Source organism: Nelumbo lutea, chromosome 3 (genome assembly GCF_056320005.1).
Source record: "Nelumbo lutea isolate HS-2025 chromosome 3, American lotus-T2T, whole genome shotgun sequence".
In the NCBI taxonomy this organism is placed as follows: domain Eukaryota; kingdom Viridiplantae; phylum Streptophyta; class Magnoliopsida; order Proteales; family Nelumbonaceae; genus Nelumbo; species Nelumbo lutea.
The window spans coordinates 24,067,505-24,090,551 of NC_142686.1; the positions used below are offsets into that span (position 1 = coordinate 24,067,505).

At 36.7% G+C, this 23,047-nt stretch overlaps 2 protein-coding genes across 3 annotated transcripts; both read right to left on the reverse strand.

Annotated features, from left to right (window-relative positions):
• Positions 1-277: 277 nt before the first annotated feature.
• On the reverse strand, positions 278-4,196 carry LOC148863657 (universal stress protein A-like protein). 2 transcript variants are annotated; one of them, XM_088977988.1, is made up of 4 exons: positions 3,315-4,101; positions 3,082-3,173; positions 2,846-2,964; positions 278-881 (listed from the first exon to the last, which is right to left on the reverse strand). In XM_088977988.1, exons 1-4 carry the CDS (start codon positions 3,511-3,513, stop codon positions 638-640), a joined length of 654 nt encoding a protein of 217 aa, XP_088834114.1. In that variant the 5' UTR covers positions 3,514-4,101; the 3' UTR covers positions 278-637. The 2 variants fall into 2 exon arrangements, with proteins under 2 accessions (XP_088834114.1, XP_088834115.1); XM_088977989.1 differs by lacking the exon at positions 278-881 and adding an exon at positions 2,249-2,478 and having other exon boundaries at positions 3,315-4,196.
• An 8,538-nt stretch (positions 4,197-12,734) lies between these two features.
• Positions 12,735-20,649, reverse strand: LOC148863658 (uncharacterized). Its single transcript, XM_088977991.1, has 5 exons — positions 20,536-20,649; positions 17,472-17,969; positions 16,888-16,979; positions 16,272-16,390; positions 12,735-13,150 (listed from the first exon to the last, which is right to left on the reverse strand). The coding sequence occupies exons 2-5, from the start codon at positions 17,683-17,685 to the stop codon at positions 13,072-13,074; spliced, it is 504 nt and encodes a 167-aa protein (XP_088834117.1). The 5' UTR covers positions 17,686-17,969; positions 20,536-20,649; the 3' UTR covers positions 12,735-13,071.
• Positions 20,650-23,047: the final 2,398 nt, after the last annotated feature.

The following is a 23,047-nucleotide window of genomic DNA, read 5'->3' on the forward strand; positions in this document are numbered from 1 at the left end:
ACATAGTGTGACGCTTCGAACTACCTCGGGTGTTGATATCCGACAACGAGAAGCAGTTCAAAGATATCAAGTTCTAGAACTGGTGTGCCGAGATGGGAATCCAACAAAATTTTACTTTGGTGGCACACCCGCAAGCGAACAGACAAACTAAGGTGACAAACAAAGCGATTCTCCACGGACTGAAAGCTCGCCTGGCTCGAGTTAAGAGACTGTGGATAGATGAGTTGCTCAGTGTCCTTTGGGCCTACCAAACTACCATTGAGACCGTGACAGGTGAGACATCCTTCAACCTCACGTATGGCATAGAGGCGGTGATCCCAATAGAGATCGAAGTGCCAACATTGTAATTTGAAGCATACGACGGAAAAGCAAAAACTGACGAACTCTGTATCAACCTAGACCTGATAGAGGTACCAGACTTGACCTACGATGAGAAAACAAACAATCTCCTATTCTAACATATAGCCACATGAGTGGTAGTGTGTGGATGTATAAATAAATCCTGAAATCCAAATTGAATTCATGCTGCGACGGATTTGGTTAAGTTGAAGAGTTTTCTTTTGAATAACAGTTGGATCATGCCAAGCCTCAACGACAGGTTTGAACAGCTTCAACGACAACGTCTTGCCCCCTCCTGTCAGGGAGAGCAGCGGTTCGATGCCGAAGGTTGGCAGCGGCGGTTCCGACGGAGGTGTTTATGGGCAGTGGACTTCGGGTACTCGTGGGGGCGGTTCCATACTGTACTGACAACACCTTTGGAGAAGAAGATGTGTCCAATTACTTGAGTTTCTTCCTTCACATCATCAAATTCCAAAATGCACTGTATATCTGAAGCTGCTTTCCTTCTTGACACCTCTAATTTGACCGAACCTCCGCAAAAACTATCAAACAAGTGGTCCAAAAAGCTACACGAAATCAGACCCCATCTTCTTACCATCAACAGAATCCAGCTAAAAAATCTTCAGACGAAATTACGAAAAGTTTGACATCCTCGACCGATTCAAGCCAAACGTCATCGACAATAACGGCAAGAAAGGTTTCACCAACGCAAGGAAGAAAGGTACCTAGGGAAACTTTTAGCATGTCCGGGAAGCTCAAGAGAATGGTCGCTGATCACCAGAAATCCAAGGCATGTAATACTTTGGAGCAATGGGTTTCAATCACTGGGTTTTATTTTGAAAATTTGAACAATAGTAGAGGGTAAATTCGATGTTTCATTATTTTTTCCTACTTTTTCCTTCAAACTTCGGAAAAGTTTTATCCGCTAGGAAGCGAGTGAATTCCATACTAGCAGGAAAATTGGCCAAAACCGTGTAGAACTTTTTTGGTGATTCCATTTGGCGGGGGAGGATTTAGTCCAATTTTAAAAAAGATGGGAGATTTCAGTATTTACCGGAAATACTAGGAGAGGTTTAAGTGTTTTAGGCTTTTATTCAAGTGGGCTTCCCTTATGGGATTTATCTTATATCTCCACCTATTAGCAGAAATGCCATATTTAGATAATATGAAGAGATAACTACGGTGTTAACTATCCACATTATTAACAAGGGCATAGTCATAATTTCAACATTTATATTGATATAATGTAATGTTTTAAAATTTTTAAAGTCATGTGTATGCCCATCGTATATGTTTTCGGGATGAAGATTTATTGAATTGCCCCTAAAAATGATTTGTTTTATTTAAGTGGATTTCACCTCATTGAGTAAACTGACAAACGCCAAGTTGGAGTTGATTAGCAGAAATACCATATTTAGGCAATATGAAGACAAAAAAACTGTTGTCACCATGCACATTAGGGCAAAGTCATAATTTCTATATGTATAGAATGATTAGCAAAGGCGTGCGTTTTGAAACGTAAACGAAGGTTTTTTGCAGACTTTATATGTATAGGTTTAAGTGTCCATTTGATTTGCAATTGGAATTGAATCAAAATCTTTTAAAATTAAATCGGAATGGCCCATTTCAGACAGAAATAGAAATAGGAGTGAGCAGGAATGAGCTTTTATTCCTAAAGAAGGATAGGGACTGGCCGTTCCTTCAAATGAAGGAATTCCATTTCAATAGAAATAAAAATAGAATTCCGATTCCATCCAATCAAACAGTTTGAATCAAAATTTCAATTCCGATTCCAAACCCCTATTCCCACGAACCAAACGATACCTAAATAATTTTTCTTATTCCGTTTCAGTTTCATCTAGGACTTTTTTTTTCCTGATGGATATTTTGCTGTGGCTTTAACAACATATGAATGAACTTCATATATTCTATGGTCAGTCGTATCTTTAGTAGTCAATGTGCTCAAGATAAATTACAATATCAATCATATCAAATAAAAAATGTAAATAGGAATTTACATTTTCTAACAATTTTCTTCAAACTTATAATTTGATTTTCCCTCATTCTGCTTTCTTCACTACAATAACAGGACACTTGGCATTGTTAACACAATAATTGCTCACGCTCCCCAAGAAAAACCTGTTTCAAAAATTCGCCTTTATACCTAACATACCTAATAATAATGCAACAAAAACGAAAAAAATATATATATATATTACTGGTACCTACTGAATTTGAGGGACCAAACTGTCTTTCAGCTAGATACATAACATCATCAGTAAATAACTGGTCTTACTCCAGGCTGATCCAGAATAGGAACTGACCAGGTTAAATAAAGTAGGCCTATTCCGCCTGGAGATTGGAGCAGCTATATCCTATATAATATGGGGGAAGGGCTCAGTTGGGGCCAAAATTGGGATGGATCATGGATGATGGGCCGAATAAAGAGTACCCTTAAATTCTGAATCTGTTAGTTGCAGAGAGAAGCAATTGAAAAGAAACCAACCTTTGGAGAAGTCCGCGACCATGGCTACCTAGAATGAGTAGATTGATGTTGAACTTCTCAACAGCTTCACAAATTGTCTCTTGAGGATCTCCAAATTCTGAAATTGTCTTTGCAATTACCTGTGTAATGGAAACGGCCAGACCTTAATTACATTGATTAACTAAACACAAAGAGAACCAAATTTGCAGAATCTGGTGGAAAGAAGAGAGTAAAGTGAGTCATCAAAGTGACCATACCCCTTGATTTGCACAGATATCTTTAGCCTTTTCCAATAGAGCCAACGAAATCCTCTCTCGTCGTTCTTCGACGGACCTAATCAACTCTGGGTCTATATCAAACATAATTTGCAATTAGTAGTGAACCGTGAGTCCCAAAATATAGTTGAATTCAGAAATCCAAAGAAAGGAAAACTAGATTTAAGACTGGTATTGCAGGGTTTTTCAAATGGTTCAGGGAGCAGAGTATGTACGCGGAAAACCATAGGATGCGGCAATTATGGAGCTATAACCGGTTAAGGGCCGAACTGTGAAGATGAGGAGAGACGAGTTGGAGAGGGAGTCTTGAAGATTGTGGAGCACCCAGTTGAGCGCGTAATGACTGGATTCGCCTTCATCAACGGCGATCATCACCTTTCTCTCATTCCCCCCCAAACCCAAATGCTTCGCCATGTCGTCTAGGACTTTGACCTCACAGACAATGTTGATATTGTTGTTCTATCACTCTATGGCCTAAGCTTGGGATTATATAAATAGCATTAAGCTCTCACAAATAAGGAAAAGGAATGCAGTCCTCATCAAAATGGTTTTTCAGTTGGGTTGGATTGGATTGGAAAGTTGGAGTCCGGATCTTCTCCCAATTTAAAGCATTCCGACGTGGGCCTCGTCAGTAATGTATGTGCAATGTCAGACGGTGTTTGATGTGAGGCCGAATCTGCTTCTCACGCAGGGCACCTCATTCGTGCCTCCGTACTTATACGTTGTTATCGACGGAAGATGTTCCCAATACATGATGGATGTACATCTAAGGCGGCCCATGTAAGTGGAGCAGATCCCGTTTCGTTTGATGTACGTTGCAGTCATATTTCATGTTCCAAGGCAGGAAGTTTTGGAAAACATTAAAGAACGGATAGTCAACACGTCTACGTGTAATCTTAAAGTAATCCCACGTGGGATCCAAAATATTCAATTGGTAAAGTAGATTGAGTCTGGATCTGATACTTATAAAAACTCTGCCTACATCTACTCACATATTATCACAGTGATGCATGCAAAACAACACACCTCTTATATATGGTATTACGCTTGAAAGATGTTGGCAAAATGTGTTGTAAATAGACGTAGGCAGAATTCCTGTCGAAGGAGATTCGAAGTAGATCGGATTAATAGGAAACAATTGATGGGAACCGTACGATGATGAGTGTTTGAAATTTGAAGGTGTTGAGTGTTGGAATCAACTTGGTGGGGTGGCGTGTACTCCACCCCACGCACACGTGGCTCCAGGAGAAGAGTATAAAATGAGCAAAGAATCAGAATCTCTTCCACATGATGGCAGCATGTTTTGTCGCTCGGGTGGGCCATTGATATCATCAGTACACACTTCTTCACCAAAACAGCCACATAAAAATAGGTTTTGTCCGCACCCATGGGTGCACTGGACGAGTGAACCCACGACTCACGTCGATTGCAGAACCTTTACGGTCAGACATCCGTTAACATGGGTTCGGCGGTTCAACCCAAAAGGTAAAATAAAAGGAAGCCCAAACCACATTTTGCATTTCCCCTTGATGCTTTTCCTCCCTCCACCGAACCTTACCCACACACCGGCGATTATACCATAGTGAGTGACCCGAACCAGTGGTCATCAGTGGCGACGGCGAGAGCTCCGGCTGTACATTTCTGACTGCCTCTTCTTCTTCTTACCTGGACAACCACCGGCAACCATACCACTAAGGGTGTTAATAGATCGGTTTTGGATTGAATCTATTAACATATTGGATTAGATGGACCAAAAAGACATATTGGATTGGACCAATCCATTCTAAAATATTTATTAAATTGGATTAGACCGGGCCTGTTCGTAACAAATTTATATTAGATTGGGTTGGATTAAGCCAATATCTTATCCATTGATATAAGATAAGAATAATGTGTTAATATACTGGGTTTGAGTTAAAATCAATCTAAATCAAAATAAATTTGAACAAATTAGACAGTCCAAACATTGAATTAGACTCCAAATTAATCCAAAACATTCATTGGATTAGATTAGACCTGATCCATTTATAATAGACTCACATTGGACTGGATCATATTAGACCAAATCTAGTCCAATTAACACCCCTACATACCACAGCGATCATACTCAAACGAGATATCTAATTGCATGGGTTAACTCCACTGATCTGAGGGTTCTATGAGATCGATCTGCCTGATGCATTCTTTAGTTCATACAATAAAGATCTCTGTGGAAGGCCAAGCTAGAGCAAGGCGCTTGAGAAGGACTGAGCTAATTAAACTTAAGTTCATACAAGTAAAACTGGAAATACAAAAAGTTAATAGAACTAAGACTGCTTTTGGAATGCTTTTAATTAATTAATTAATTAATTCGGATGAATTTTGATGTAAGTTTGGGTTTATGAAAATTGTTGAAACTAAATTATTTTTTGTTTCTGGGCTCAAAACTAAGCTCATTCTAAGAACTGTTTCTTTGAAGCTTCAAAATAGAATAACTTTGGAGTCAAAATTCATTCTCAAAATGGTGATTCTTTGAAGCAGACTTCTAACGAAGCATAACTAAAATAAAACCTTATAACGAAGCAGACTTCTAACGAAACTAAATTATTTTTTTTTCCATTTTGTTGGAATTGTTAGAGGCTCAGTGTAGAAGGAGTACAGATACAAATACGTAAAGTGAAAACCTTATATTTTATATTATTTTGTATATATTTATATTGTACATATTGGTATTTGTATAAACTGTTTCTTACTTTACTCTCTTTTAAATTCATCGCTCTCAAGGTGTCACATGTCACCTTTGTGCTTACCTTCTATGCACATAAGACAGACATTTCCAATCAGATTCCAGCACAATTAGAGTTCATCTTCCCCGGAGAGTCGAGCTAGTCTAAATCTAAGATGCCTGTCCACTGCCCATTGAGGAAGTTGTGACACATTCCTGTGTCTCAATTTAAAATGAAAGAGTGAGAAAACGTACAATGGTAACCAGTTCACCAGTTGGGTTACAATGGGAAAATGAAAAAGAGAGAGAGAGTATATTTAGTTGTGAAATTAGTTACCAAACTAATGAATTAAATATTTAAATTAAGAAATTTCGGTCAGTCTCATTGACAGAAATAGGGCAACTGATGCTCAGTTGTCTGCTGAAGAATGAAGCATTCAAACTTGAAAAAACAACTTGAATTTCAGCAATTACGATTGCAGGTGTCTGGAACACAACCACCATGTGCTGATATTCAAAGCTGGTCAGTGTTTATTGTGACAACCCAAAACTCAGGTGGGTGATTTCTCTTGACACAAGAAGTCCCTTGTAAGAAGAAGAAGAAGAGGCAGCCAGAAATGTACCTCTGGGACTCTCGCTTTCGCCGCCGATGGTCGCTAGTTTGGATCACTCGCTGCGGTATAGTCGCCAGTGTATGGGTAAGGTTCGGTGGAGGGAGGAAAAGCATCCAGGGGAAATGCAAAATGTGGTTTGGGCTTCCTTTTGATTTACCTTTTGTCATTTTGTGGCCGGTTTAAGGTCGGTTGAACCGCTGAACCCGTGTTAACGGGTGTTTGACTATTAACATTATGCGTCCTTCCCCTGGTCGACGTGGTCGAACGTGATTCATGGGTTCATTCGTCCAATACACCCATGGGTGCACAGAACGCAGACTCATGTTTGAGACTTTGAGAAAAATCTTGAATAAAAATGCCATTAAGTTATTTTCACTCACCTTTTGACAATGATATGAAAAAGTATAACTTCTGAAAAACGTCAGATCAAAACTCTTTAGATATCATGTCTTTCCCATATTATAAATTTTCAAAAAAATAAAAAAAAAAACCGAAAATTTGTGTTACCTTAAAGTCTTAATAGGATATGGTTCATCAACTGTACAGGGGAGGTTTTAGCAAATTACCTTAAACTTTAAATGGCCGTAAGGATAAAATGGTCTCTAAAATAAGGCAAATGAAAACCCATTACCAAACTTTCTTAAAAAGAAGACCCATTACTAAACCCCACAATCCCCAATGAATATTTTAGTATTAATAATAAAATTGTGTTAACCAATGGCCCCTTATTTGTGTCCTTGTATTTGGAAGGAGTTTAAATATAAATATGTAGTCATATTTATATTTGTATTTGACGATGCACGATCCGGTCGGTCTTAGTTGTCGGTAACATTGTCTCTGACGGAGTTGAAGATGCCTGAAACAAGGAGGAAATAAGAGATTCCCGAGGACAAATCCGGTGGAAATGCTTCGATGCTCAAGTTAGTACTCTTGAGAAGGTAAGGGAAAATGAGAGATTCTGAGACCAAAAGGCACAAAAATCACTTACATTTTCTCTCGGGGAAGAAGGCCTTTTATAACCACCTGGTGCACTCACTCCCAAGCTTCTGCTGGAGCAGGTGTAACCACCTATGCGGGTGGCAGACATAACCGCCACTGTCCTCTCTGTCAGGACCGTCTCTACAGCAGCTGAGATGGCGGTAGCAGGTGGACATTGAAGTGCGACTATCATTTGTTAGATTCTGGTCAGTCAAGCGCGCTGCCTCAGAGTACGGACCTCTGTCAGGTACGATTATTCAGTCGTGCGACTTGGAGCCGAGGTGCCGGAGTGGTGCACGAGGTGAAGTCTTGAGTTCGGATGAGAGTACGGCCCAGACTGTCCCGAGGTGGCGAGGTGTGGCCCGGACTGACCCGAGGTGGGCTAGTCCGGGCTTTGCCCCTCGCGGGTTTCCTTGCTAGCATCGGGATTTCTATGGAGAGCTCGAGTTTCACCTCCCAGGAAGTGTGGGTTCCTTTTGGGGAACTCGGGCCTCTTCTTGGGATGTGGCTGTTGCTATGTCGCTGTATCGAGCTGGCGCTCTTGCCAGGTCACACCCGGTCTCTTCCACGTATCGCACAACCAAAGGGATCGGGCCAAATCTACCTCCATCATTATTCTTTCCAAATTGAGCCTAAAATACAAAATAAAAGTAAATAAACAGAACCGAAGGTGGAGAATTGTGATTTAAGAGTTCTCTAATTTTGTTAATGAAATCGAGATCTCAACTAATACAAATAAAAATACAATGCTGGCCTCGTTCACCCAGCCCGATGTATGACTGGCTGAACGTGGGCAGCAAGATGTTGTGTCACTGGTCAGCAGATCCCAACCCAATAGTGAGTACTTAGTAGTGACACCTCATGTCTTGATAATACATTTTACTGTTTCATTCTTTGTAGTGTAACAGATGTAAGAATCTTTTTCAATAATTCATCAACTGTTTTTTTTTTCTTCACTCAAGTAAAACATGATATTTTTTTATCACCATTTTTCACTATATATAGATGATGGAGATGATTGATGGTGAGCCTTCAATGCTTAGGGTTTTTATTTAGAAGGTGAAAAATTAAAGCAACTTAACCACATTTGTAGAATTATGCCTATCCATTGTCTCTCTGGACATTTGAGCCTGAAATGACAATGGTACCAACTAGAGAGATTCTACTTCAACTATTTATTTTTGTTAAGGAAGAGTATTTTGACTTTTGAGAGTGCTTTTTTCTACTTTTAAACAAAATTCTTCTACTTTATAAACATGCCTTCCCATTTTCTAAAGCAAAGCAGAATAGTATTTTCACTCTTAAAAGACTAATTAGCCCCACTCCAACAGAGTATTCACATGTAAAAGTAAAACCCATATTAATAATAATCAACCTTTTTAACAGAATTTTGTTAAAAGGATTTTATTAGGGAATGGCTATGATATGGAAAAGATATTATATCTAAAAAACAACCGACTAATAAATCAGAATCATAAACGTGATAGAAAATATGGTGTTATTTATTAAAATTCATTAGTGAATTTTGATTGGTCAAAATTCTTTCTATATCGTATCTTTTCTGTATCATAGATTTTCCCTTTTATTAAAATACAAATGTTTACAAATAAAACCTATTGGGGTTTGGATGGTGATGATGGTTTACAAATAAAATCAGATTTAATCTCTTAAATCTAATTTAAATTTACCATGTAGGTAACTGTAGGTACCAAACGGAGTACATCATATGTGGTATGGTGGTCACTATCTACTAGTGCTTATTGATACGAAGTTATCAAGCTCTGTTTCATGGTTTGAAGTATAACATATATCAGCCCACATTTACTGATACGTACTGATTTTGAAGCTTATCTAAGTTGCCAATTTGTTCTACCCGTAGGCCGTATCAATTGTATCGGTTGATACAGTTACTGTATATGCTGATATTCTGTTAATGTACCGGACTGATTCCCACATAATTGACTCTCTTTCCTATATTAATTCTTAATTTGTCTCATTAATCATTACATATTTAGCTACCAAAAAATACACACATTCTCTCTCTCTCTCTCTCTTTTATTTAAAAACTACAAACGAGTTCATTAAATCTAAAGTTATGTTTGGTTCAATTCTCATTCTTTTTTATTCTTATTAAAGATGAAATTCTAAAATGGAAAAAAAAAAGGTAAAAATAAGCGGAATGAGAAAATACAAACACTTATTTTTTTCCTAAAAATGAATTCTTTTCAGACTGACAAATGTCCAATGTTGCTCATTTTCATTATTCAAAAAAAAATTGTGCTAGTATTCACAAACTGCTATCTAGCTACCAAAAAACTCTCTCTCTCTCTCTCTCTCTCTCTCTCTCTTTTATTTAAAAACTACAAACGAGTTCATTAAATCTAAGGTTATGTTTGGTTCAATTCTCATTCTTTTTTATTCTTACCAAAGATGAAATTCTAAAATGGAAAAAAATAGGTAAAAATAAGCAGAATGAGAAAATACAAACACTTTTTTTCCTAAAAATGAATTCTTTTCAGACTGATAAATGTCCAATGTTGCTCATTTTCATTATTCAAAAAAAAAAAAATTGTGCTAGTATTCACAAACTGCCAGCCTAGGTCTCCAATAGCCAATGTTTACCAATTGGCATAGATGTTTTGTAAAAGTAATTTCGTAAAGTGTTATTACAAAAGTATTTTCATAAAAATTCTTTTATAAAAGTACTTTCATCAGTGTTTTTATGAAAGTGATTTTGTAAAAGTACTTCCACAAAAGTGCTTTCATAAAAGTATTTTTGTAAAAGTACTTTCATAAAAGTGATTTTATAAAAGTATTTTCATAAAAATTCTTTTATAAAAGTACTTACAAAAGTGCATTTATAAAAGTACTTCCGTAAAAATGCTTTCATAAAAGTACTTTCATAAAAGTATTTTTCATAAAAGTGATTTTCTAAAAGTACTTCCATAAAAGTGTTTTTATAAATGTATTTTCATAAAAGTGCTTGCGTAAAAGTACTTTCATAAAAGTATTTTCATGTAAAAGTACCTCCATAAAAGTGTGTTTGTAAAAGTGCTTTCATGTAAAAATAGTTTTATAAAAGTACTTTCGCAAAAGTAAACATCTATGACAACAATTTTGTAGGTAGAGTTTTCTCAAAGAATGAAATGAACAAGATGGGGCATGATTATTTTTCATGTTGCAGGCTAGTCAATTTTTGTGCTATGGGGCTGGTTTTTCATTATAAAAAGAATGTAGCCGTTGGCAAGAATTTGTAACCAAACACTTTAATATAATTCATTCTTAAGAAAATGAAGCCCAAAGCAGTGAACCAAACATGGCCTAGGTATATATGCTTGCAAGTAACAATATTGCCATTAAACCATGCTTCAATCACTTGTCATAATTATGTAAGTTACAGATTTTAACTTAAATTCTCTCTTTTTAGTCCATATCTATCAACAAATTAGAAAAAAACAATTTATTAAAATTTATATGTTTATAAATATTAACAATAATTGTATTCCATATAGAATAAAAATAGAGCATGGGAGAGTAAGGATGTTAAACCAATGACCCATAAACCAATTTCCAACTTAAATTCATGGCTCTTGAGTTTTCTAAATGTATCACAAAAAATATAATCGAATGACTGCAACACAATGTTGGGTTGGTATTAGGTCGAACCCTATAGGGTTGGGCAAGTTGGCATGGGCTTGACTAAGCCGTAACCTGACCCTCCCATGCTTCCACTCAAACCCAACCAACCTAACTCAACACTATGCAGTTTTTGAACCTGCCCCAGCCTATAGGGTTCAACTCAATACTAACCCAACCCCCATCGCATTGTCTTCAAATGCTTCTCCAACTTGAAAGAAAAAAGCAAAAACAAATAGTAACATACTTTAAAGTTAGGGATTGGAAGTTAGACCAAATTATAAGAATACCCTTTATATTTGTTCCTCACAAATGGGTGCCTCACAGGCACATCCACCATACATTGGGAACATCTCCCGTGAATATTCATTAATAAGTACTGGAGATGTTTCCAATGCAGTGTAGGATGTGTGTGAGGCGCTAGGTGTGAGGAGCAGATCCGGTCTCTAAACAAAACTCTAACCTAACCCTATACCCTGTTTAGGTTAAAAAAAAGCATTGAAACAAATCATAAATTTAAAGTTAGGGATTAGAAGTCATATCAAATTACAAAAATACCATTTATAGGTATAGGGGTATTATGACCTGATGGGCCAGGCCAACCATACTTGCATTTGATTTAAATTAAATAATCAAAACTCTAACTTGACCCCATACCCTAATAAGTCTGACCCTAAGCCTAGGGGTGAGTCAAGTCAAATTTACCATTTAAGTTGACCCATTGACATGCCCATACAGATTATCCACTCTCACTAAAGTTTCAATTTGAATTGTGATCAAAACAACTAAACATAACTCAAAAATATATACTTGAGTTGGCTTTGATTGACTTGGCTCAGTATGGCTTTGTATACTTTAATTTTGCAATTTTGCGTAACAAGGTCCAAGCATCATATAGGTCTGACTAGTAATTATATAAATGATAGATTTTAACTTAGTTCTCCCTTTTTGGTCCATATTTATCAGCAAAATAAGAAAAAAAAAAACAATTTATCAAGGCTATGTTTGGTTTGAAGGAAAAGGTAGAAAAACCTATACAATGTTTGTAAAGGTTTCCCAACACTTTCCTTCATTTCCCTACTTTTTCCTTCAAACCAAACACAGCCTAAAGTTTATATGTTTATAAATATTAACTATATGAATTACAATATACATGCCACCAATATCAGGTGCTCGATTTATCTAGGTAACTCATTCTTCACATAGGTTATTAAAGAATATATATTTTATATTTATATACTTTACTTTTTATCATTTAAGACCTAGATTTAGCATTATTAATGTGTCTTTTAAGATTTATATAAATTTTCCTACCATATCTTTATATATCCTTTTTTTCCTAGTTTATCTCGATACATCTCTTAAAATTGGCCTTCTAATTTTTTGTGTTTTTTATACTTTGAGCCTTGGTCTATTTGCATGCATGAAGTGCATATCTGAACAGGATATACATTTAAAACCTGGTTCAGATTTAAATACGTTCGTTTGTAACCATGTTTGCATTCTATTTGATGCAAAATTTGCACCACCTTCCTAATTTAATCTTCTCTTATATTCAGATTTCCATTTACTCTTAAAAAGAAAAAAAAAAGTAAAACCTGAAACAAAAATAAACCAGAATTTACAATCTACCCATTTGTACTAAAGTGCATTTACATTATACAACAGCGCAAAATTGTGATTCTGGGTCACTTTTCTTGTAATTTTTGGGCAAACCTCGCTATTATTATATTATTCATGAACAAATATTCATTGAGATATTGTTCACAGGTAGGATACAAAATAAAGTATTAAGAGAATATAATATTGCTTAAAAAATCCTAGACCTCAAAACATTACTTCAGAAAATCAACACCAAACAAACCTGTACGGTTATTTTGGTAGAAGTATCATTTATGTAAAAGATGAGGCTCCAGATCTTGGAAAAAGGATCTCATTCAGGCTAGAGGTTAGGAAGGTAAGCCTTCACCCTTATTGGCCACAACAAACAACTAACTGCTACTGCAATATCTATTGTTGGTGAGGCTGAGAAACCATCCCTTATGCTGCTTTCCTCACAACAAGAACGGGGCACTTGGCATGATGAACACAGTAGTTGCTGACACTACCCAAGAAGGCCCTGTTTTAAAGCAAATAGAGAAAAAGGAAATCGTCTTAGTATCCATGCAGTACAGCGAAAAATCAATTTTTATGCTCAGAGATGGAAAAGCTTGATGTGGTTAAGCACTACATCCTAATGGGTCCATTAATAGAAGGGCATACACACACTGTTTTGCCATTCCACTCTGTTTAATGCTATATCCATTGTTAAATTATGAGTGCCAAAGGGTGCCCTGCATCAGCCTTTCATCATCAGCATCTAAGCCTTATCCCAACTATACGGAGTCCACCACATGAATCCTTTTTTGCCATTCCCCTCTGTTTAGTGCTATATCCATTGTTAAATTATGAGCGCTTAAATTAAATCATTTCTTACTACTTTGACCCATGTCCTTTTTGGTATGCCCCTAGCCCTTCTAACCCTTTCAACTTGTAATTGATTGCTTTTTCTTATGAGTGCGTAGGTAGTATTCCATGCACGCAACCAACCATACAAGTTTTTTTCTCTCATTTATCACCTATTAGAGCATCAGCCCTTCATATGGATAATATATATCATGAATCTCAGATTCCAGATGTATAGTGGGCCAATAGGCATAGTAGATTCTACCAGGGCAGAAGTGTTGGCTGCACATACAGGGAACAGAATAATTAACAGATTAGGTATGCAAAACATCTCCATTGAAGGTGATTCAGCAAACTTTATAAAATGGTTAGGAAAACAAGAGACCGGACCGTGGAGACTTAGTCAATTTCTGACGGAGGCAAGGGACTTACTGCAAACCTGATTTGGATTCCAAGGGAATTTAATGCTCTTGCAGATGGACTAGCAAAATTAGGTGCTCTGTTAGAAGATTTGTACGCTGATAAGTTTCCTCCTGTATGATTCCTAATGATCTGATCCCTGTTTTTGTTTTTCTTTTCTTTATATGAGTACACCTTCTTGTGTACCCTTCTCTTTTCTTATTGAATTCAGTTACCTCTCTCAAAAAAAAAAAAAAAAAATCTCAGATTCCAGATGGCTTAAAATGGGAATGATGCAACAAACATGAGCATTCTCTTTTTAGGTTCTCATTGAAGCATCACACTTAGTGTATATCAATAATTTGTACATTATCAAAATCCAACACCAAGACTGGCTTTAGCATAAACTATTGATAGTTTATAGATTTGTCAAAGTAAGAAATTGATTTGCATGTGGAATCTTGGCATTATAAAACTCCAGGGCAGATATTCATATTATCATATAAAATAAACAACAAACACTTGGCATTTTTATTGTGGTTTATTTTTATTGCCATCAAATTTTGCGATTTTGATACTCATTCCAATGAAGGGGGCAAACCATCTCTGGTTTGAAAACACAAAAAGCATGTTCTTGGTTGTGTGTGTTTTGTTTTCAAAACTGAAACCAAAAACATGTTCTTGAATCTGGTTTTCAAAAACATGTTTTCATCTGATTATTTAACATTGTATTCCATAAATCATATGTTTCTATACTAGAAAATTTGTTGTTTTTTTTTTTTTTTTTGTTTCAAAAACCTTTATTTTGTTGGTTCCAAAAACATGTGTTGTTTTTTGAAACAAAACCAACTTGTTTTTCCTTTGAAAACAAGAACAATGTTCAAGACCATGCTTTTTGATGTGGTGATTCCAAAAACAAAAAAAAAACAAAAACATTCGTGTTGTAGAACGCCCCCAAAATTTCTGGAAATTTAAGCTCTTGTTCCAGTAGGGCTACAAATTAGGTACCTACTTTGAATAATTTACATTGCATCATACAGTCCAATTCAAATTTTTAGTGTAATCAGAAAGATAAGTTTGAATTTCATTTAGAAATGTACTAGTAAGGATACAGGAGTAGGAAAGGAAGAGAAAAAAGATAAGTGAATTTTGGAATAAGAGATACAAGCCTTACTCTTTGAATGGACTGACATCTTGAAATTTTGAAATTTCAGCAAGTTGTTAGTCAAAAGTTCAGTTCTGAAATAAACTAAAAGCAAATCTGAAACCAGAATCCTTAACCCTGACAAGGAGATTTTATGTTTTGAAACATTAACATAGTAGATTCAAATTCTGGACATGTTCTGCTGCCAAGGAGAGGAAAGGGAAGGGGTCATGTTCTACACTTACAGTAGATTGGTTGCAGTGTATTTTTTTCTTTTTTTTCAAAACAATGAATTTCATGGTGGGTACTGGACTTAAACAAGCATCCATATGGCTGAGATGTAATGGATCGACCAGTAAATTTTAACCCTACCTGATCAATTAATAAAGAAAAGAGAACAAGACACATGATGCAAAATGGTCATGTAGAAATAAGAATTCAAAATATGCCACAGAGTTAGACCCTGACATATTCCGTTTGTAAATTTTAACATTCATGTACACATAAAAAGGAGATGACTAGCTGTATTTTAGATGTTTATCTAGGAAGCTTCCATGGGAAAACATAGTCAAGATGTATTTTGGATGTTCATTACATATTGAACAAGGAGAAATAAAAGAAAAGAGACGCAGAATTGTCACTCGATAATCCATAAAATGTCCATTGAGAAGAGTTTACCACATTCATTAGGATCTATAAGTCCAAACTTCGTGCTTATGCTTTTCAGTAAAAATGTTTTTAGAAAAAAAAAAAGACAAAGAAACATGATTTCTATTGTGAGGACCAAAATCAGTCTGCATTTGAGTCATAATAGTTTTAACCATTTTAAGTAATCTCATAATGATACATAATAGTATTTCAACCATTTCTTTCCATCTTGAAAACTGAACATTATGATAAATGAAATAACATGCATGATTGGTTCCCACATACCAAATAGGATAGACTTAAGACTAGACCTATAGGTTTGAAATTTATCCGGTAAATATATTGAAATGATGATTTCATTTATGCTTTTGCTTCCTGTATTGAGCTTAATTAAAGTTGCAGCATACAAATTTTTGTATGCAGTTTAGCCTTCATGCATAGATGACATCAGATAACCAGTAACATCAACAGGAGAATATAAAGTGAACATTCATGCCAAAATTCAATTGAAATATTAAAGAGTTAACAGCACCGAGAGTAATCAAGAAAACTATGAATAAGAACCACATTGTATGGTAGAACAGCATATGCTAGGGCCACCAACCTTGAAATAACACCTCGGCCATGGTTACCTACAACCAGCAAATTGATGTTGAATTTTTCAACTGCTTCACATATAGCCTCTTTAGGATCTCCCATCGCTGTAACTGTCTTTGTGGTTACCTGTAACATGACAAACCTTGAGAGTTACCACTTATTATTAATGGAGACGGCATGATGCCAGAAAAAAAAAATCATATACAAGAATCAACATGACATGAATGGCATTAAAAATCATGGATTAGTCAATAAGAGAACTTAACAAAGCGGGTTTGTTGCTAGTCACATACCCTGGTTCTAGTGTAGTCATTGATTAAATGGTTAATTGATTACAAGTCTCCCCATTTCACAGAAGAAAAACACAGTTTGTGATAAAAAGAAAAAACAGGGAATTTCTCTCAAACCAAAATGCTGTAAAAGTCTCCCCAACCTTTTGCATGCAAAAATAGCATTACAAAGAAAATATGCTTAATCTTCAAGGAGAATACTTAGTAAAGCTATCAACATGACCAAATGCATTTCTTTACTGAAAAAAGGAAATCGGAATAGAGATTAGAGATTACATTGGTGTCACCCACTATACAAGTTTTCAGTCAAAAGGTTAAGTAAGTTGGCAATACCCCATGGCTGGCACAAATTTCCTTAGCTTTTGCAAATATAGCAGCTGCTGCTTTTTTTTGATATCCCCTGACCGAGTCCATTAAGTCCTGATCTGTGGAAAAAGAGAATAAAAGGTGAGATAGATTTAGGAAATCAGAATCTAAAAATCACTCCATTGCACGAGACAAACCTAAGAACTTTAGTCCCTAAAAGAATTACTTTCATAAACGAAGTTTTGAAGAAACAGCCAATACAGAGTTATTAAGAAGACTAATTGTCTTAACTAGTTAAAATCATTTGAATCTCAGGATACACACCTAAAGACTAATCAAAAAACGGCCAATTTACTCATTTCATAGAACTCATTTAGTAGACAACAGGATTAATTCATAACAAGCAAGAGTGATACCCACAACATTTCATTTTGTCTCATGGACAAGACAGTTCCTTATAGGATATTACAGAAGAAAATTTTAAATAATTATGCATACCCACGACATTCTTTTACAAGGAAAAAAAAAAAACTCAGAAATACAAAATTAGTCAAACCAGTCCTGAGAATCAAGATATAACTAGTGAGAAACAGAGATGGGGAAGAGCGTACTGGCGACACCGTATAGATAATCGTAGTCAGCAGCGGGCTGTGCGGTAAAAACAGTAAGCGGCGTATCCAAGAAGCAATGGCGAAGATTATCGAGGGCCCAGTTGAGAGCGTAAGTGCTGCACTCACTCTCATCAACCGCCACCATGATAGCCACCTTGCTACTAGTCTCCTGTACCTCCTCTGCAACCTTACTCTGCTCTCCTTCCTCCGCCATTTCGCTTGCCTACCACCTCCAACGGGGTTTCACTTCTCGCAAGAAAATTTCAGTATGTCTGCTAACTACTTCAACTGTGGATATGGAGGGAGGGAGACTGCCCCATCTCTATTTATTACTTCTATAATGTAACGTGCGGAGAATGGGGATAGAGATGACTGCTTGGACCCTTTTAGAAATTAAATTTCAATTTCCCTTTTGGCTGGTAAATATCAATTACTCCCTTTGGTGTAGCCTTAGGATAAAACCGTTATCACAGCCCTGATGTTTTGCTGCGGCCCCACCTTCAATCAGATGAAATGACGTTAAAATGGGGCGACAGCGAACAACGAACGCTATAACGTCACGGATTTAACGAAGGCTACGCCGTCGGGAGTAGCTGATTTCTCACGTTAGAAAACCGGGCACATAGGATTGCTACCGGATTAGCCGACAACCCACAGAATTACTGAAAAAAATAAGAAAATGCGGAAAAAGAAGGAAAAAGTACACATACACACGATGCAGAATTCTGAATTCCATCCCCTCTACAACTATCCCTCTCCCCCTATAAATCACATCCTGTCCGTGAATTCCATCCCCCTTTGAATTCTAGGGGTGCTCATGGTTAGGATGCAAATAGATAGAATTGAATATTCAGAACAAAATGGATCATGATTTAATCCATTTGCACCCCGTCTACTCGATCCAATTAAAATCTAAATTTAGTTATATTATAATATTTATTAATTTTAATATATAAATTTATATAATTATATTTAAAACTATAAAAAATATATATTTTTTATTATATATAGATTTATATATAATAAACTCAGTGTGTTATTTACATTAGTGTATTATATATAAAACTGAAAAGTAATCAAAAATCCCATTTTTTTTCGTATTTTAAAAGATTAAAGTAGAATTGGATTAAATCCAAATCCCATTCAAATTTTGAACCCAAGGTATTCAAATCTGATCGATTTTGGATTGGATTGGGATGTAAGTTTTCAATATTCGGAGATCTTGCTAAATCCAGTCTGATTTTGATTCAATTACAGCCCTACCTATGCTTTATGGTAACCGTGGGCCTTTCTTATAAACTAAATTTTGGTTTTAGGAAAATTGAAAATCGAAACCAAACTAAAATCAATCAGTTATTTGGTTGATCAGCTTGGTTTTGATCGGTTCAATTCTTCGTTTTTTTTGAATTTATAATAAATATGTAATTATATAATATAAATACTATGAATATATGTAATATATAATATCATAAACAATAATATACCGATGAATTTGGTTAATCATCAATTTCATCGTTGGTTAACTGAAACCAAATCAATACCTCCATTTTGATTATTCAATTTTTGAAAACACCTCTACCTTTTAGTATATTCGTTTTATATGTAAATGGTGTTCATGGTAGAAAATAATGCTGAAATTTACATATAGGTTGGCAAGCAAAGGTGAAGAGCGCGAAGACTCAATCACCACGTTGACCAACTTCCCTTAGGATTTCAATTTCCTAGTGTATCTCGATGTAGCTGGCAGGGCCTCTCTAGCTGCTGGTTGTAAGGGTGTCATTGGACCGGTTTTGGATTGGACCCTGTCCAGTCCAAATTCAATTTGAATGGATTGGGCAGATTAACAAGACATATTAGATTGGATTAATCCGGTCCAAAATATTTATTAGATTGGATTGGACTTGATCTGTCCTGTCCGTAACAAATTTATATTGGACTGGATTGGATTAAGCTAATATTTGGTCCATTGATATAAGATAAGAATGTGTATGTGTGTGCGTCAACTGACTGGGTTTGGATTAAAGCCAATCTAAATCAAAATGAATTTGAAAGATTAGATGGTCCAGATATTAAATTGGACCGGTCCAAATTAGTCCAAAACATTTATTGGATTGGATTGGACGTAGTCCATTTATAATGGACTCACATTGGACTGGATCGAATTGGACCAAATCCAGTCCAATTACACCCCTAGCTGGCTGTGATTTTTTTCCCATTGTATAAAAAAACATAAAATAATTATAAGATGAATTTATGGAATCAATCTAAATGGATTTTTTATTTTTAGAATTTATGAAAATAAAATAATTATTTTACTAATTAAATGTTATAAATTGCATATGAATATGTTAGGCGGTTTATTTTTTAACATATAAAGTAAAAATAATTATAGAATATAACTTATTTTAATAGTTAAAATATTATAGTTGCATATCAATTGTGTCCTAGACTGTTGAGTTTGTAGATCTTCTGATTCTCACGAGTGTAATATATTTTTTAGATTAATCATATAATTTTTTAATTATGGTATGTTTAATTGCCAAGAAATGATGAGACTAGAAAGGATGGGATGAGAAAGATTGGGATGGGAAGAGAAAATATTTTTTTCTTAGATTTGCATCTTGTATTTATTTCCTAAGACACGATATGCTAAATAACCAATTTTCTGTATTTGTTTACTGAGAAAATCAGTCAGTATTGCAATGTGATGTTTTCAATTGCTTGACATTGTTCACACCAATACATGCAATAACAAGGTATGTTTGTTGACATGGATGTGTGTTTTGCCACGTGGCAATCAAAACGCTAGATCTACCTTTGCTCAAGTGAGCAAGGAGATTTGGACCCTACAAGTTAAAACACATACACACACACACAAAAAAAAAATGTTGGATCTACATGATAGAAGTGTAGATCTGTAGAAAAAATCAAGGTTACTTGCCGGAAAGAATGGATTCTGGCTGGAGAGCAGCCATCTCTTCCCACGAACAAGAGGAATTTGACGGCTACAAAAATAGTATAAAAAATACTTGCCAGTCGTCAATGATCATGTTCGTGGTCGTACCTGAGATCAACGATGACAGCACCAGCAAGAAGACCATTGTTGTTGCAGGTTCACAATGAGGGTTGTCTAGAAAGAGACCAGGAAGAAGAAACTAGTCTTTTTTTTTCCCAAAAGTTTCCTTTCACACTAGGGTCGCACCAAATCAACACAACCCTATTTCATCCATTTTGAGAATCCACATCCCACATGTATCCCTTTCCATCCTTTCGAACAAACACTGAAAAAACAGAATCTTATAAGAATATTCCCATTTTCCCTTACATCGCAGCAACCAAACATACCATTAGTCATTAATGATTTTATTTTTTTCACATAAACTATTAACTTGTGTGTTTCTTGTGTTTTATCTTGTTTATAATTATTTCAGCCATAAAAAGTTGCCAGCTGGAACAATAGGCTTGGGGCTAAGTCCTGCCTACACCAGGGTTGGAGGATAGACTACTCCCCATTTCCCATTGTGTAGCCTTATAAAAATATGAGTGTATCAGTCGGACTTATGACAAATTTTTAATGGTTTGTTTATTTATAATGGGTTTTTATAAGTGATTTTGTTTTTTATGTACGAGCAATTTACATGCAGAGTGCCCCAATAATGATGAAAATGCAACGCAATTGATGAAGTCATAGAAGATGATGGTACTACTCAAGTTTCTCATCCTTTTCTCACATGGGATGATGGGATGATGGGAGTGGGTTGGGTCTTGAGTCTTGTCGACTATGATATGGGAAAAATATATGGCCAATCAACTGGAATTAAAAACGTGATAGTAAATAAATTGTTATTTATTAAAATTGTGAATTTTGATTGATCAAAACTTTTTTACATTATATATTTTCTGTATAATAGATTTTTTCTTTATTTATTCATTTTTTTTTGTTATTGGGTGTTGGATATTCCAAACTATATACCCACGCCCGACCAGAGATCCACAGGAATCATTAACATAAGAAATAAGATACTAGGGGGTTAAAATTCTTGGACCAGCTTCACTTGAGAATTTAAGGGTGTCAATTGGACTGGATTTGGTCCAATCTGGTTCAGTCTAATGCGAGTCCATTATAAATAGACCTGGTCCAATCCAGTCCAATGAATATTTTGGACTGGTCAATCTGTTCAAGTTCCCGTTAGTTTAGATTGGTTTCAACTTAAACCTGGTCCATTAATACCTATGTTCTTATCTTTTATCAATGGACTAAATATTGACTCAATCCAATATAAATTCATTATAGACAGATCAGGTTCAATCCAATATGTCATATTGGTCCATCCAATCCATCCAAATTCAATGTCTTATTGGTCCATCCAATCCATCCAAATAAATTTTGATTGGATGGAATCCAACATAAAACCGGTCCATTGACACCCCTACTTGAGATTGCGAGTGCATGAAAACCAATAGGCTCAGATATATGGCGGAGGTTGGCTTGAATGAAATGATCCAAGACTCATATAGACTGACTAGAGAATGTGAATGTGAAGCCAAGTCACCATGGAAGGTGATGTAACCGTTTTCGGCCACGTACCAATGTTGTGATGTAAAATTTTTTGGCTAAGTACCTCGTTATTTGACTCGGTGGTAGCATGCCTTAGTGATGAGCTACTTGGTGGTGAACTGCCTATTGGCGAACTGCCTGGGGGCGAACTGCCTGGTGGCGAACTGCCCGGTGGCGAACTGTCTGGTGACGAACTACCTGGTGGCGAGCTGCTCGGTGGCGAACTACCTGGTGGCGAGCTGCCTGGTGGCAAACTGCCTGGTGACGAACTACCTGGTGGCAAACTGCCTGGTGACGAACTACCTGGTGGCGAGCTGCCTACTAGGCGGCTAGTGACTTAGAGAATGCTGGATCTCCCTGGTGCAACGCAATCCGACTGCCCTCAGCATGAGGTGGCCTTCTTTCCTTTGTAGGCAGCGGGAGCTGAGGGACCTGCGAGAACTCCATCTTTTCCTCCTCTTTGTAGGTGGCGGGAGCTGAGGGACCTGCGAGAACTCATCTTTTCCTCCTCTTTGTAGGTGGCGGGAGCTGAGGGACCTCCGAGAACTCCATCTTTTCCTCCTCTTCGTAGGCGGCGGGAGCTGAAGGACCTGCGAGAACTGAATCAGAGTTCCCGGGGGTATTTTCCCGGCGGGGGCTCTCCGACGCTTAAGTTAGCACTCTTATTGTAGAGAGCTTTGAAGATAATATGAGAGAGCAGGGGTTACTTCCCCTTTTCCATCCCCTTTCCCTTTGGGGGGTGAGGTCTTTATATACCGGAGTCCCCGCGGGTTAGGTGGGTGAAAAGCCTCCAAACGGTGAGACTCGTCGCATCCTGTCAGAACTGGGGTACGGTGGTGAATTCCTCGAGGTCGTTAGGCTGGCGCTTGTGTCAGGCGGCTAGGTCGGCGCCTGGGCCGGGTTGTCAGGGGGCGCCTGCGTCAGTCGGTGGGTCGGTGTCTGGGCCAGGTCGTCAGGTTGGCGCCTGTGTCAGTCGGCGGGTCAGTGTCTAGACTAGGTCGTCAGGTTGGCGCCTGTG